This window comes from Eschrichtius robustus, chromosome 8, assembly GCF_028021215.1.
Source record: "Eschrichtius robustus isolate mEscRob2 chromosome 8, mEscRob2.pri, whole genome shotgun sequence".
Taxonomy (NCBI): Eukaryota; Metazoa; Chordata; class Mammalia; order Artiodactyla; family Eschrichtiidae; genus Eschrichtius; species Eschrichtius robustus.
Genome location: NC_090831.1, coordinates 96949552 through 96966609, shown reverse-complemented (window position 1 = coordinate 96966609; position 17058 = coordinate 96949552). Strand labels below are relative to the sequence as shown.

Sequence of the window (17058 nt, the reverse complement as noted above, 5' to 3'; positions counted from 1 at the left end):
GAACAAACGTATGGATACCAAGGGCGGAAAGCAGCTGGGAGGTGGGGGTGGTGGTGTGATGAATTAGGCGATTGGGATTGACATGTATACACTGATGTGTATAAAACTGATGACTAATAAGAACCTGCTGTATAAAAAAATAAATTAAATAAAATTCAAAAATGCAAAAAAAAAAAAAAAAAGACCTAAATGTAAGACTTGGAAACCATAAAACTCCTAGAGGAAAACACAGACAACACTCTTTGATATAAATCGCAGCAATATTTTTTTGGATCCATCTCCTAAAGCAAAGGAGATAAAAGGGACCTAATTAAACTTAAGTGCTTTTGCACAGAACAGGAAACCATCAACAAAACAAAAAGACAAAATGAACAGGAGAAAATACTTGCAAATGATACGACTGATAAGGAATTAACATCCAGAATAAATAGTTCATACAGTTCAACAGCAAAAAGACAAACCACCTGATTGAAAAACAGGCAGAAGACCTGAATAGACATTTTTCCAAAGAGGACATACAGATGGCCAGCAGGCGCATGAAAAAATGCTCAACATTGCTAATCGTTAGGGAAATGCAAATCAAAACCACAGTGAGATATCACCACACGCCTGTCAGAAAGGCTATCATCAAAAAAGAACACAAATAACAAATGCTGCAGAGGACGTGGAGAAAAGGGAACCCTCCTACACTGTTGGTGGGAATGTACATTGGTGCAGCCACTGTGGGAAACAGTATGGAGGTTTCTCAAAAAACTAAAAATAAAACTAGCACATGATCCAGCAATTCCACTCCTAGGTATATATTGGAAGAAAATAAAAACACTACTTCAAAAAGATACTTGCACCCCAATGTTCGTAGCAGCATTATTTACAATTGCCAAAATATGGAAGCAACCTAAGTGTCCATCAACAGACGAATGGATAAGGAAGAAGTGGTAAATATATACAATGGAATACTACTCAGCCATAAAAAAGAATGAAATTTTGCCATTTACAACAACATGGGTGGACTTGGAGGGCATTATGCTAAGTGAAATAAGTCAGAGAAAGACAAATACTGTATGATATCACTTATACGTGAAATCTAAGAATACAACAAACTAGTGAATATAATAAAACAGAAACAGACTCACAGATACAGAGAACTAGTGGTTACCAGTGGGGAGAGGGAAGGGGGGAGGGGCAATATAAGGGTATGGGATTAAGAAACACAAACTATTATATACAATATAAGATAAATAAGCTACAAGGATGTATTGTACAACACAGGGAATATAGCCAGTATTTTGCAGTAACTATTAATGGAATATAACTTTAAAAAATTGTGAATCACTATGTTGTATACCTATAACATATATAATATTGTACATCAACTATACTTCAATTTAAAAATGAGAAAAAAATAACAGGAATTTAAATCAGAAGCAAAATCAGGTATGTCTAGAAGTCTGTTGCACCTCTACCTTCATTAGGATTAACTCTAAAGAACAAATTTATTCGATAAAGCCTTACAAACATTACAAAAATAGAATTAGAGCAAATTTCCCCCATTAGTCAGGATTTCACATTTTGGGTAGTACACTAAGATGAAAGTAGGTGACTGGATGATACTGAACACTCTTTGTAAGGCACCTGAACGTTTAATCTCCTCATTTTCAAATGAGTAATGAAGTCCATTAGCCTAAAATATGGGTCCACAGGCCTTATTTAGGGAGGTGGGAGAGGGAAAGAGAACCAATTATTTCTCTGAAATCTTAAGATAGCTGTGGCAACTCATGATTGTGGTCACTGGTCCAAAGATGATGTACTAGGATTTAGAACTGCTTAGTTCTTTGAATCACTCACAAATCTAGTAAATACTTAAGTAAATATGTGTCAGATACTATGTTAGGTATTTATGGATGAATAAAATAAGCTCCTAACCCTCAAAAATCTATTTCTTTTTACTGAAGTACAGTGCATTTACAATATTGCAAGTGTACAGCAAAGTGATTCAGTTATATATACATATATATATTCTTTTTCAGATTCTTTTCCATTATAGCTTATTACAAGATACTGAATATAGTTCCTTGTGCTATACAGTAGGTCCTTCTCAAAAATCTATTAGGATCAAGCATTTAACAGAAAGTAAAATGTAACTACTGCATAAAATTTAAAGTATCACAATTTCACAAATCAAAGTTTCTAAAATTATTTTATCCAACTTTGCAAATGTCAAAATACAGTATTGAGTATATAAGCCACTGCCAAACACACAATGAATAGAGAATTTCATGGTATAATTGTGTCTCTATATCCTTCTGTGATCAAAAATATTTCTCTTCTAACCTAGTACATACATATTATTATATATATTTGAACTTGATGTGCAAATATCTATTTCATGGATTAGTACCTAAAAACCACTTTTAAAATATTTTTTCCCATGTCACTTTAATTATGTTAATATAATGCATAATACTTACTGGGCTGCTCCTTCCCTGAGAAGATTATCATTATTAAGCAGTAACCGAACATCTGCAAAACAAACATTATTTTTTCTATATTACTATTTTCCTATATTTGAAATTTCTATGGAATGAATTTAGGTTATTTTAGTCATGTGTTAGTATCCTACCCACCCCCCAAAACATGTATGGGAGATCAAAATGTCACTGTGATGACCAAAATAACCACAAAAACATATCATGGTATTAATAAAAAAGAAAAGATTTTGGTAAGGAAATAGCAGATGGAATGAAATAAAAATATATGTTATTTCATACTCTTAATAGTCAATGCAGGCAGACTATAACATGTCTCCAAAGAACTAAAGTGGAGATAAGCTACACCAAAAAGATGGTGTGATAAGATCTGCCGAAGACTGAGCACTATGCCTCTTAGTCTGACAATACTATCATGAGTTTCAAATGAATTTGCTCTATGGAAAAAGTGATTAAACAAGAAACAGCTTGTGAACGCAGTACAGATGTAGGCATTTTGTTTCTCAGACAGCTCATGTTCAACAACAGATGAATGTGTTGAGTTAGATACAGATAACTACTTTATTTGATTTAGTAATCTCACTTTGGTTGTTGATTCTTAACTCTGTCCTAACCACAGACTCAACTATGTAGACACATGCCTTTTAATCATTAAAACACAACTTTAAAACTACAATTTTAATTAGAAAAAAAAATCACATAATTTCACCAACAAACAAACAAAATTCTACTCTAGTCTTGATGTATTTTCTTTTATTATTTTCCCTATACACTTGGCTGTTTTACATAATTGCTATCATAAAGTACATATAACAAAGTATCCTAATTCTTTCATTAAATGAAAATAACACAAATAACTTAAGTACCTTCTATTAAGAAACTGGTTAAATGTAACATAAACAGACAATTGTTCTTATAAATAGTGTAAAATTGGGCATCCAATAGAAATAATGTAGATACGTATTTATCAACTTGGAAATATATACACGATATAATAAACAGGAAGGGGAAAACCCAGCATGTATAGTATTATATTTATGCAATGTTATATATATGTGTCTAAATTGAGAAATGTTGGAAGTATTTCATTCAAACAGTGGAGAAGAGAGGGTAGAATTTTGTGTAATTCTTAGATTCTTTTTTGCTCTTTGGAAATTTTAGAATGACTATGAATCATTTTTACAAAAATAATAAAGATATTCCAAAAGAAAAAATATTGCCTATTCACATACCTCTTTTTAGCAGTAAGTCCCAACTTAAAAAACAGTATCCGGCTAACCACTAAAATAATACTAATTTGATTTCTAAATTAACTGATTTTAAACAATGGAAGCTTCTGCCTAAAAAATTAAAACACAGACATTTACAATTATAGGTATTCTTATCTCACAAAGTAAACTGGGAATTCGATTTGATAAATATGATTACTGTACCTTCAATATTTAAAGCATAATCATTAACAGCAGTATTGCATGGTAGGTAGTGTATCTTTTTCAGTTCTACCTAAATGGGAGAATAATTTAAAAGCAACATCCATATGATCCAGCTATCTTTACTCTGGAAAAAAAGTCCAAACTACTATCATATGAAGAATACAGTGAAAGAAATAGAGAAGAATTTGAATAAAATAAAAACTACTCTTAAGAAGGCATGTGGTTTCAAGTCAGACCACACATCAGAACAATGGGTGGGTGGGAGTCTTTAAAAAAAAAAAAAAAAAAAAGGTATACATTTCAGAGCTCCAGCCCAGATAACACATCAGTTCCTGAGAATGAAGACCAGAAATCTATGTTTTAATGATTCTTACATAGCCAATCTGGGAAATAGCATTTGGGAACCACTGATCTAACAAGATTTTATGACTCTGAAATTCTAAAATTTGTGGCTTCCATGGAATCATTCTGATGTTAATATTATCAACAGAAATAGCATGAAAATAACCAAATGCATATGAATTTCCCCCTCAAATACTTAACTCCTTTCTCACTCTAAAATACTCCCTCATTTAAAACTTACATAAATATCTTATATTCCCATTTCCATTCCACAGTTCCAGCCCAGGTCTACTGAACGGCTCATCCTAAATGCCCTAGTCCTCATCCAAAATGCCTACTGTACGTCAACACAGAAAATATCAACTCAACATCAATTTCCAATGAGACTTAGAAAAGCAATTTCTGGGACTCATACATTCTTTCAGGGTCTTTCTGATTAACAAATTTGTAGGGCATTTAATTCAGGGTAAGAATAGTAAGTGAAAATCTTTTCTTAGAATTATAATTTATTCCTGGCTCTATAAATTGTACGGGAGTTTGGGGGCTACTGACAGTAGCATAGTTTCCCCATTATCAATTTAAGTTAAAAGCCAACTTTTGACCCTATGGAGAAAAGACTATCTTCTTTAATGCCCCAACCATCAAACGTATTAACCTGTATTTAGGTTATAAAGGCTGAATATTAAAACAGAAGTTAAACCCTGTAGGAAGAAGAAATACTTTTGAATTCTCCCCAACTTCCCAATTCATTGCTTCAGATTTTATGGTTATCTTGAAAGGAAGAATATTTTAACTTCCAGATTTTTCACAATAGAGACTGCCATTCTTCCTCTAAGTGTAGCTCAGTGGTTAAATTTTTAAATGTATAAAAATTACCATATGTAACTGTATGTACTAAATCATATATTAATGTTGTTTGTGGATGATTTAAGGGATTTTCTAGGGTATTTTAACTTTATACAATTTTTGCCTCATTTTTTGACTTTCAAACCTAATCTTTTCTGAGGTGAGATTCCATTATATCTTATACTATGAATGAAAATGAGAGATTAAACTTCTTAAAAAACAGGTTTAAATAGCTTACTCTGGAGTAGAATGTTTAAAAAATGAAACTGAAGAGCACTTTATAAATTAGTTTTAATTTAAGACATGGTGAAGGCCAAGTATATATGAAGTAGAAATTACGCATTTAAAGTACTTGTGGTAGATTATTCTTAAAACTGCTTTAAAAAAGTTTTGTATAAAAATCACTACAGGCCATTTTCTGCACAACTATTTCAACCACTTCATTCTGTTAAAGAGGAGCTATTGTTACAGTTTTTAACAGCAACCAGGAGACTATGTTGTATTTAAATTTCTCATCTATGGGTGAATAATTATAAAACTGTTTGCCAGTGAGGTGTGAGGTTTAAAGAAAGGTATACTGTGAACTGATTTATGAGATATAATTTAAATAACAAATTGTTTTTACACGTGATGTCATCTTCTAAGCCCAGGAAACAAGCACAGTGAAACAGTGTTCCTCCCTTCTTTTTTGGCTGTTCCTATTAATTGAGTAGGCTTTTCTTTAAAAGAAACATAAAAAATGCATTTCACAACTCCAAAAAATAATTAAAATTAAAATTTTCTTGTCTTTTAAAATGATTTAATGTTATTCTTTAAGAGGGTTAAAATTTGCAAACATAATTATCATACGTCATAAACACATTATATTCTAGACCTTACAAAATCCAGATTGACAAAAATTTTCACTGTAATTCAGAAAGTACAGATTTTTCTACCCACTCCCCTTAAATTAGTTACTTTGGTTACGTAACTTATTCTTTAAAAAAGGAGTGCTTGATATATCAAGCCTTAAGTGTTATGAATTAAACACTCACCATTAAACACCTCATTAAATTCTCCAGGAGGGGCATGAATGATGAATTTTGCTGCTATACGCACCTAAAACAGAAACAAAGATATAAATGTTCCACAGCATAGGCCTCTGCTAAAACAACCAAAAACCATGCAAAATTATACTATTTCAAAGTTCTACTGAAAATGGCTTAAGAAGATTTTAAAGACAGTGACATTTTTTCACTCAAACACCCTAAGTTTATTACTGTTTTAATCATTTAATATAATCACAATGCATAGACTGAATGTAGATAAAATATACATATAACTAATGCATTTAAGGATTCAAAGCTGCCTACATATAAATATTTTCTTATAAGCAAATTTTTCTGTTAAACTAAAATGGAAAAAAATGATCCATCAAGAAAATTTCTATGTGTGAGGAAATAAGATGCATTTAGGTACTATGAAGAAAATATATTTGTGTGTCTATACAGTCACAAATGTGCATGTCTATAAAGTCACAAATTAGTTTAAAAAAATGTAGAAAGGAAGAGGGGAAGAAAGGTCTAAATTCAAAATGTTTTGAACATGAGATCTGACTAGATCTTAGGAAATTTTAGTTCAAAAATAAGTGAGAGACAAAAATATCAACAGGTATACTGACAGGTATATTTTAAGACAATAAAGGCTATATTAAAGAGATTAATCACTAATGAATATACATGAGAGGTTAGATGACATGCCCAATATTATAATTTAGTGAAGAAGTTCTGAGTATTTATAATAGTTTTCCAACCACTATACAATAGCCTCCAACTCAGCTGATCAGTGATCTTGTCAGAAATGCACATTCATGAGCCCTATCCAACCAAATGAATTGGATTCTGGAAATGAGGCCCAGAAAACACTATAAACAAGTTTTCCAGTTGATTTTTAAAATACACATCCAAGTATTCACTGAATTAAGGGACCACACATGGCAAAAACAAAAGCTTTATTTCATATTGTCCACTTTACTAGCACTGTCGCTGCTCTGACGATGAAACTAAAAATAATGGAAAAGGAAATAATTATATATGTTTGTGTATATATGTTATATGTGTGTGTGCATGCATCTAAGTACACATATGGTTTTCAGAGGAGAGACACAGATGAAAAAGGTATTTACAGTTAAAAAGAAGATGTTCCTAGCTAGAGGCCACATATGTGACAAGGCCAGTTAGAAAACTGTTAATTTAAAACAAAAAGAAAAGCTTTTGTAGTCTGGAACACCAAAAAGTCTGAAGCAAAACCTACGACTGTTGTTGGATACCACGGAGAGATTACACTGATGAAGATGATAACAAAAATGGGATTATTTAAATTAGTGTTTACCAAGCACTTTACACGGATTATGTCATTTACTCTTCAGTCTGATTACTGAATATACACTTTATTTACTATATTATGCTGCTCCTCAGATTTAAAACAGTTTTGGCAGAATGGGTAAAATGCTCCCACCAAAAGATGAACAGGGCAGAATGTGACAGGGTGGCCACCAACAAACAGCCAAAGTATAAACTTTTTTTGGTATTTAAAATGTCAATAGCAGCAACTTAAGGGAAATAAATTCTTCCCAAGACAGAAAAAACCAGAGTTCACTCAAAAAGAAATATGTAACCTGAATAGTCCTAGATCTACTAAAGAAATTGAGTTTGTTGTTAAAAGCATTCCAACAAATAAAACTTCAGGTTTTCTTATAACAGGCATTTAAGGAAGAAATATTATCAATTCTACACAAATTATTCCAGAAAACAGAACTGAAAACAACAACTTCCAACTTATTTTAAGAGAATAGAATTATCCTATACCAAAGACTAAAATACTACAAGAAACACAACTCACAGACCAAAACCTCTCATAAACACAGAAGCAAAAACCTTCAATAAAATATTAGCAAATTGAATCCAACTATATATAGAAAGGATAACACATCATGACCAAGTGGAGTTTTTCCTAGAAATGTAGGGCTGTTTCACTATTTGAAAAGCAATTTACAATATAAACTGATTAAAGATGAAAAACCACAATCACCTCAATAGAAGCAGAAAAATTACTTAATAACATTCAACAACCAATCATGATAAAAAAAAACTCTTAGCAAACTAAAAAGACAATGTCTTTAATTTGATAAAAGGTATTTACAAAAAAGCCTATAGCTAACATTATCCTTAATGGTCAAAGACTGAAAGCCTCCCCCTAACATCAGGTAACGATGTCTGTTCTCATCCCTCCTATTCAACATCATACTGAGATCTTAGTGCAATAAGGTAAGAAAAACAAATGAAAGTCGTTTCATAAAATAAAATAAATCTTTCTACTTGCGGACAACATGATTGTTTACAATGAAAAATCCCAAGGAATCTTAAACAAACAAACAAAACTACCCAATAACCTATAAAACTTAGGTTACAAATCTAACAAAATATGTACAGGACTAATATCCTGAAAACTACACAAAACTGATGAAAGAAATCAAAGAAAATCTAAATAAATGGAGAGACATGTATGTTCATGGATTGGAAGGCTCCTTATTGTAAAGATAACAATTTTTCCCAAACTATTCTACAGATTCAATGAAGGCCCAATCAAAATCCAAGCAGGATTTTTTTGATACACATCAACAAGCTGATTCTAACATTGATGTTTCCTATATTATTATTTTTCTATGTTTGAAGAATGCAATGAATGCAGGCTATTTTGGCCATGTATCAAGATTAACACTCCCTCCCCGCAAATGCAAGCAAGATCAAGAAATCACTCTGATGCCCAGAACAACCATAAACACACACATGAACATACACCATGGTATTAAAAAAAAGATTTTGGTTAGGAAATGAGAGAGAATGAATATTATTTCACACCCTTAGCAGTAAATGCAAAGTAGCAATGGCAAATGAACTAGAATAGCCAAAATAATTTTGAAAAAGAACAAAGTTGGAGAATTCACACTACCTAACCTTAAGGCTTAATATAAAGCTACAGTCATATATGGATCATAATAGAATAGAAGAGAGCGCCCAGAAATAAACCCACACACCTATGGTCAATTAATCTTTGACAAAGGAGATAAGAATATACAATGGAGAAAAGGCAGTCTCTTCAGCAAGTGGTGTTGGGAAAGCAGGACAGCCACATGTAAATCAGTGAAGTTACAACACTCTCTCACATCAAACACAAATATAAACTCAAAATGGCCTAAAGATTTAAATATAAGACATGACACCATAAAACTCCTGGAAGAGAACACAGGCAAAACATTCTCTGACATAAATCATACCAATGTTTTCTTAGGTCAGTCTGCCAAGACAAAAGAAATAAAAGCAAAAATAAACAAATGGGACCTAATCAAACTTTTAAGCTTTTGCACGCAAAGGAAACCATAAACAAAATGAGAAGACAACCTACGAACTCGGAGAAAATATTTGCAAATGATGTGACCAGTAAGGGCTTCATTTCCAAAATATACAAACAGCTCAGACAACTCAGTAACAAAAATACAAACAACCCAATCAAAAAATGGGCAGAAAACCTAAATAGACATTTCTCCAAAAAAGACATACAGATGGCAAATACGCACATGAAAAGATACTCAACATCGCTAATTATTAGAGAAATGCAAATCAAAATTACAATGAGTTACCACCTCACATCAGTCAGAATGGCCATCGTTAGAAAAATCTACAGGGGCTACCCTGGTGGCGCAGTGGTTGAGAATCTGCCTGCCAATGCAGGGGACACGGGTTCGAGCCCTGGTCTGGGAAGATCCCACATGCCACGGAGCAACTAGGCCCGTGAGCCACAATTACTGAGCCTGCGCGTCTGGAGCCTGTGCTCCGCAACAAGGGAGGCCGCGATAATGAGAGGCCCGCGCACCGCAATGAAGAGTGGCCCCCGCTTGCCGCAACTAGAGAAAGCCCTCGCACAGAAACGAAGACCCAACACAGCCATAAATAAATTAAAAAAATAAAAAAATAAAAAAATAAATAAACTGACTCAGTAGAGTCTTAAAAAAAAAATCTACAAATAATACAGGCTGGAGCAGGTGTGGAGAAAAGGGAACCCTCCTACACTGTCGGTGAGACTGTAAATTGATGCAGCCACTATGGAAAACAGGATGGAAGTTCCTCAAAAAAACTAAAAATAAAGTTGCCATATGATCCAGCAATCCCACTCCTAGGCATATATCTGGACAAGACTATAATTTGAAAAGATACATGCACCCCAGTGTTCACAGAAGCACTATTTACAATAGCCAAGACGTGGAAGAAACCTAAATGTCCATCAACAGATGAATGGATAAAGAAGATGTGGTGTGTGTGTTTACATATATACATATACATATACACACACACGTGGCGTGTGCACATACACACGGAATACTACCCAACCATAAAAAAGAATGAAATAATGCCATTTGCAGCAACACGGATGGACCTAGAGATTATCATACTCAGTGAAGGAAGTCAGAAAGAGAAAGACAAATACCATATGATATCACTTATATCTAAGTGAAATTAAAGTGAAACCATAGATCTTAAAAGTGGAATCCAAACTATGACACACAAATGAACTTATCTACGAAACAGAAACAGACTCACAGACATAGAGAACAGACTTGTGGTTGCCAAGGAGGAGGCGGAGAGGGGAAGGGATGGATTGGGAGTTTGGGATTAGCAGATGCAAACTATTACATACAGAATAGATAAACAACAAGGTCCTACTGTATAGCACAGGGAACTATATTCAATATCCTGTAATAAACCATAATGAAAAAGAAAATAATAAAATAAAAAGTAAAAAACAAAAAAAGCTACAGTCATTAAGATAGAGGGATAGATAATGAATGGAACAGAACTGAGAGTCAAAAAATATACCCTGCATACATATGGCCAAATGATTTTTGACAAAGGTACAAAGGCAATGCAATGTTCAAAGAATATCTTTTCAACAAATGATATCCAAACAATTAGATATCCATGAGCAAAAAATAAACTGCAATCTAAACCTTACCCCTTACCAAAAAAATTACCTCAAAATGGATTATAGCTCTAAATGTAAAATATAGAACTTAACAAAAAATTAAAAGGAAACAGAAGAAAACCTTCATGACCTGGGGTTAGGCCAAAAGTTATCAGACATGATACTAAAACCATGACCCATTAAAAAAACTGATGCTCTGTTACAGACATTGTTAAAAGAATGAAAAGACAGCTACAAACTGGAGAAAATATCAGCAAATCACATACCCAATAAAGAATTTGTATCTAGAACATATACTATCAAAACTCAACAGTAAGAAGACAGTGAACAAAAGACTTGAACACACTTCAGCAAAAAGGATATACAGAAGATATATACATGCACAAAAGGATGTGCAATATCATTAATCAGAACTAGGTAAATTAAGGGAGATGAAACATATCATCATTTCTTAACCTTTTAAAACCCCTGTGGTCTGTTAGATAAAAGAAAATATTATCTACAGTTACTTTCCAAGATGGCTGTTATTACCTTTAATTCATGAAAAGAGAAAATAGAGATCCAGAATTGGGATTTGAATGAATTCTTCAGATGAAGTCCAAGGCTTTTCGGAGCCGCCTCCCAATACAGCATAATCTTTCTACGATGGTTCAGAAGAAACAACCAAAATATCTGGGTAATCTCATTTACTTCCACTGCTTCTATTATCACCACATAACAATAGCTCTCAAATCTATATACCTATCACAACCTCTCTCAAGATCAAGATCCATTTTTCTAAATGTAACTCATTTATTAGAAATCTCCATTAAATGCCTCAAAGATACCTGACTGTCTCACCCAAACCTACTCCCTCTGTTCTTCATACAATTATCGGCACCACCTACACACCATTCCACATTTCTCCCTTTCTCCCACAGTCAGCCACATTATCAAGTGTCTGTCTGTCTTGCTCAAATCCAATCTCCTTTTCTTTGATTCCATTTCATTCGGACCCAGTCCCTTTCTGGATTGTTACAATAACTGCCCTGCCTCTAATCTCTTCTTTCTCCGAAAGTCATTTTCCACTCTGCCACCAGATTGATATTTTTCAATGAAAATTCTGATCATTTTTTTTCCTGCTTAAAATCATCTAATGGTGGCCCACTGCCAACAAGGTAAGTCCAAAGTCCTTAGCATGACATATAAGGCCTTTCTGTATTCAAAGGCTGTAAAACATAACAGCATAAACCCTAAATAAGACTGTATGTACTCAGACTGCAGCTCCACTGACTTCTACTTATATGACCAAAAGCAAATTAAATTCAGTTTCCTCACCTGCAGTAAATGAGATAATACATTTAGAAAAGTGCTTGGCACAGAGTAAGCACTCAATTAACAGCTATTACCATTTTACTCTTTCTGCTACTTGATAGCTCCTACAACCAACCCATTCTTTTTCTCACCCCAACTATACAATACTAGAGCCTCACCACTCCATTCAGTCTTTCAGACAAAAACTCTTGTCTTTCATGCCTCCATATCACTGCATGTATGTTTTGGCCACCTTTCATCTACTGTGACTAAATTGTACACAGCAGCAGAATATCTTAAACTTTGCAAATTATCAAAGAAAAGGTCACACAGAAAGGAAAACTCAAAGGTCAAATTATGCTATTAAAAACTTCTTGATGTATTATTCAATACAGCAATCATTAGCATACACTTCTGATAAAAGATTAGTACTACTACTGAGAACTGTAGTATAAGGCCTAAAATTAAAGCCCAGTATTATGTGTGCCTTGACATCTGGGGAAAAACGGAAGGACCTTGAATGGCCTAACTGCAAGTTCCCATCCTCAAACTCCTCCTGCAGGTAAGGTCCCTAGCCAGAAAACCCTCATTATTACAGGGAACAGGCACAGTTCCTGCTCACCGCTGAGTATGGGGCTTCAGTTCCCTGCCAGCCTGCAGAATTATTCAAACTAGCCAATCACATCCTCCTGCTGGAACCAGGGCTCACTCTACCTTCTTGATACTACAAAGCTTGCCTCCCTTGGCCTCCGCTTGTTCACTCTGTTCCCTCCACTGTGTCCCTATCTCCTGGGCTGAGTATTTGTATTAATAGACTGCTATTCACCTCATCTTTCCAATGTCAGGTGCTGTGTGTTCAGCCATTCCCATAACCCTACAGCAGGAACCCCTCCCTCACCAACAGAGTGCAGAGGAGGCAAATAAACAGGATCTCACTTATCTGTGAAGCTCAAATTTAAGATATAATTGGGGACCAAGAAGCAAGGAACTCAGTTATTTAAAATATATTTTAAGCAAGCAAATAAGCTGATATATAGTCCTAACATTAGAAGGGCATGAGAGAGAGATTCTTCGTATATCTTCCCTATTTTTATTTCAGACATAAATTCACAAGTGTGCTTATCTAGTTTCTGATCCTCCATGTATTTGAAGGGAGGAGGGTAAAGTTTGACAGTTATATTTACAACATTAAAAAAAGGGAAGGAGCTGAGTCAATCTGACAAAGGCTGCAGAAAACAAAGTTCTTTTATAGGAACAAAAAAAATTACAAATCAAATCTCTTGAAAAAAAGCTCTAAAATTCCTAGGAAATCAATTTTTATTTAAGAATAACTACAAGCTTACATCAATAAACTTCTCAGATGAAAATAAAGATCAAGATTTTCAATTACTGGATGATGTAGATTAAACATTTCAAAACCTCCAGACTTACTGCAAGTCTACTAAGTGACTAACTGGGAAAAATCTTGTGTACGTGGCCGGTGGAGAAAAAAAGCTCTAAAATTCCTAGGAAATCAATTTTTATTTAAGAATAACTACAAGCTTACATCAATAAACTTCTCAGATGAAAATAAAGATCAAGATTTTCAATTACTGGATGATGTAGATTAAACATTTCAAAACCTCCAGACTTACTGCAAGTCTACTAAGTGACTAACTGGGAAAAATCTTGTGTACGTGGCCGGTGGAGTGGAAGATGAATTACAGGCTCTTCCACAATTTTAGGCAATCTTCCTCCACTCTTCTCTATTCCTTGGCCTACAGAGAACTCCTTGCTAGTTCAGAAATAAGAAGATAAAGTTGGTTTATTAAGTAGTTAGAAAGGGTCTTTGATGGAGCAAATTAGAAGGCCTGAAAGTGAAATGGACCTCCTCTAAAATGAACACTGTGCCATCATGGCAGTTTGTGACTGCTCAGACTTCTTTGGATCAGAATCCTCACAAACATCTGTAGAAAATGGGCAGAATTGAGTTGTAAATCATTAAATCGTTCAGACAAAGGAAAGGTAAGGATAGTCACCTTTCAATATCAGATAAAGTTGATTCCACTATTCTTTGAGAGAATTTACCAAATCCTTTCCCTAAGAAAGACAGGAATGCTATCTTCTCCACTGAGTAAAAATACAGTTCACTTTGATAATCGTATAGGAAATTGTCTCCTGCTTTCCACCACACATTACTTTCTTTTTGTGAATGTCAGCAGATAGTCACCTAGGATCAGAAGTGTCTCAAATTGCAGTGAAAAAAGTACTGTGTTAACGCTGGAAAGCTGCCTGCACAAATTGTTCCTCATGTGCTGCAGGCAAGGGAGAGGAGCTGGTGCCCCTCATATTGCGTAGCGCATCCTACAGCCTGAGCCAACAGAGAAATCAGTTTCTCTACACAATTTTCAATTTGATTGAGAGACCAGGTGATGAGCAAAGCCAAGTAATACTGATGAATTATGTGGCACTTGCACATGATGTTGGAACAACATGTGTAGAAGCCAAACTACCACAGTGATGGAAAGAGATTAGTCACAATACCCAGAAGGAGGACTACCTGTGGCTAAATCCTGTGGAGCAATGATGCCTTACTTTTCTAAAGAAGTTCCCAATTCCTTGGTTCTTTAAGTGCTGCAACAGATGTAAATGGAAGATAAGCACATTTGGTATAAGAAGCTGTGATCAAAATCCTTGGTAACATTATGGCAAAGACTGATGATCCAGACAAATATCAACAGAATGCTGAATTGCTGCTTTTGGTCTTGGGTGATCCCTCAGAAAAAAATAGATTCCTCAGAAAGAATAGATCCCTCAGAAAGAATAGAACACATCAAGTGTTTTTATCACCCTATGCTACCTGGACTATAATTTTAGGACTACACTCTTAAAATTTACAATCTTATCTTATACCTACACTGCTGAGTAAGACTGAAAAACTTCTCAGGGGAGGAGAACAAAGGGAAGGTGGGCTGAATGCAAATAAACTCCATATGTAGCGTTCTGCCTTGCAGTCCTTCATTCTGTCAGTCTTTGCATTACTGTATAGAAAGCATCTCTCTCAAGTAAACCCAAGCTTCAGGGTGAAATGCCAAAGATAGAAGTGACTAGATTCCCTTGGCCTACATTGCCTCTTTAAGATATGTCTGTTACTGGAAGATGTGAGCATCTGGCAGTGCTACTTCAACTTTATGATTACCAGCTAGAACAGGAAAGTACAACAAGGTGGGGGAATTTACCACAGGTTGTCAATCAATTGGCACAATTTATAGAAGCTGTTGGCAAAATTAATGTTACTTCAACTACCTGTGTCTATGAATTCTCCAGATTTTTCTGATGCTTTTGCTGGGCACTGTAAATTGGCAAAATTTTTACAAACACTAAGGTAAAATCCAGGAGATTTTGACTGTCTGTAGAAAACATTAATTCTTTAGCAAAAAATGGAGTCTTCACCAAAGCAGATATAAATATATCAAGCTGACAAAAATTTTAAAAAGCTCTGAGCAACTGAAAAAAAAGGAGATAAAAGTATAAAAAGCAGACAGTGCATGTGCACAAAAGCACATGCACACCACAAAAAATAGCTATCTGGAACCATTAAATTTAGAGGCGAACAGCCCTGCACTCTACATTAGCCCCAAAGTATACTGCACTGGAAATACTTATACTAAAAATTATTTGTTGTTTATCTTAAATTCAATTTAACCAGGCATCCTATATTTTATCTGAGAACACTGCCTACAACCCCTCTAATTTCCATACATTGGACATTTTCCCACAGTTATCTCCTCCATGATCAAGACAGGAGACACTAGGGTAGAGATTTCCCAAATCTGGATGCCTGGTTGATTTGCTGGGAAAGCTTTTGAAAAAATACAGATTCTCATGTTCCATTCCAGACCTACTGAATCAATCTCCAGAGGACTGACACCTAGAAATCTGTATTTTTGAAAATCTCCCCACCTGATTCTGATGGGTTGCCAGATATTGTACCCACTGCCCCGTAAGGGATTGTACATGCAAAATTTGAGGCATTTGGTCCTCTGAAGAAAAGAATCATAGGTTTCACCTGACTCTCAAGGAATGTGATCCCAAAAAGGGTCACTGTCTTAGAGACCAGCAGTCAAGTTAAAAAGAGCTATTACGGGGCTTCCCTGGTGGCGCAGTGGTTGAGAATCTGCCTGCTAATGCAGGGAACACGGGTTCGAGCCCTGGTCTGGGAAGATCCCACATGCCGCGGAGCAACTAGGCCCGTGAGCCACAACTACTGAGCCTGCGTGTCTGGAGCCTGTGCTCCGCAACAAGAGAGGCTGCGATAGTGAGAGGCCCGCACACCGCGATGAAGAGTGGCCCCCGCTTGCCACAACTAGAGAAAGCCCTCGCTCAGAAACGAAGACCCAACACAGACAAAAATAAATTAATTAATTAATTAAAAAAAAAAAAAAGAATCTCTGCTTTAAAAAAAATAAAAGAGCTATTATTACGAATTTTTCTACTTCAACTACAAGAATTATTTGACATTGTTTCCCATAACTCTCTAAAAATTGCCGATGCCTTTTTGAGAGTTAAAAGTAAAATAAAAATAGAAAAAATACTTTTTAAAACTCGATCATTATTTTAATAGTTTATGATCAAGTGATCATTAATTGCATGTCTGTGTT

The 17058-nt window shown here is 34.8% G+C and overlaps 1 protein-coding gene and 1 pseudogene across 1 annotated transcript in view; one reads left to right on the top strand and one right to left on the bottom strand.

The window, feature by feature from the left end:
- Positions 1-17058, bottom strand: part of CAPZA2 (capping actin protein of muscle Z-line subunit alpha 2) — a 48528-nt gene that overhangs the window by 22186 nt on the left and 9284 nt on the right. The window contains exons 2-3 of the mRNA XM_068549347.1: positions 6142-6205; positions 2469-2520 (exon numbers count right to left, since the gene is read on the bottom strand). Coding sequence (XP_068405448.1) covers positions 2469-2520; positions 6142-6205 — 116 coding nt within the window. The remainder of the gene's footprint in view (positions 1-2468; positions 2521-6141; positions 6206-17058) is intronic.
- On the top strand, positions 12261-15734 carry LOC137768719 (RAB11-binding protein RELCH pseudogene; annotated as a pseudogene).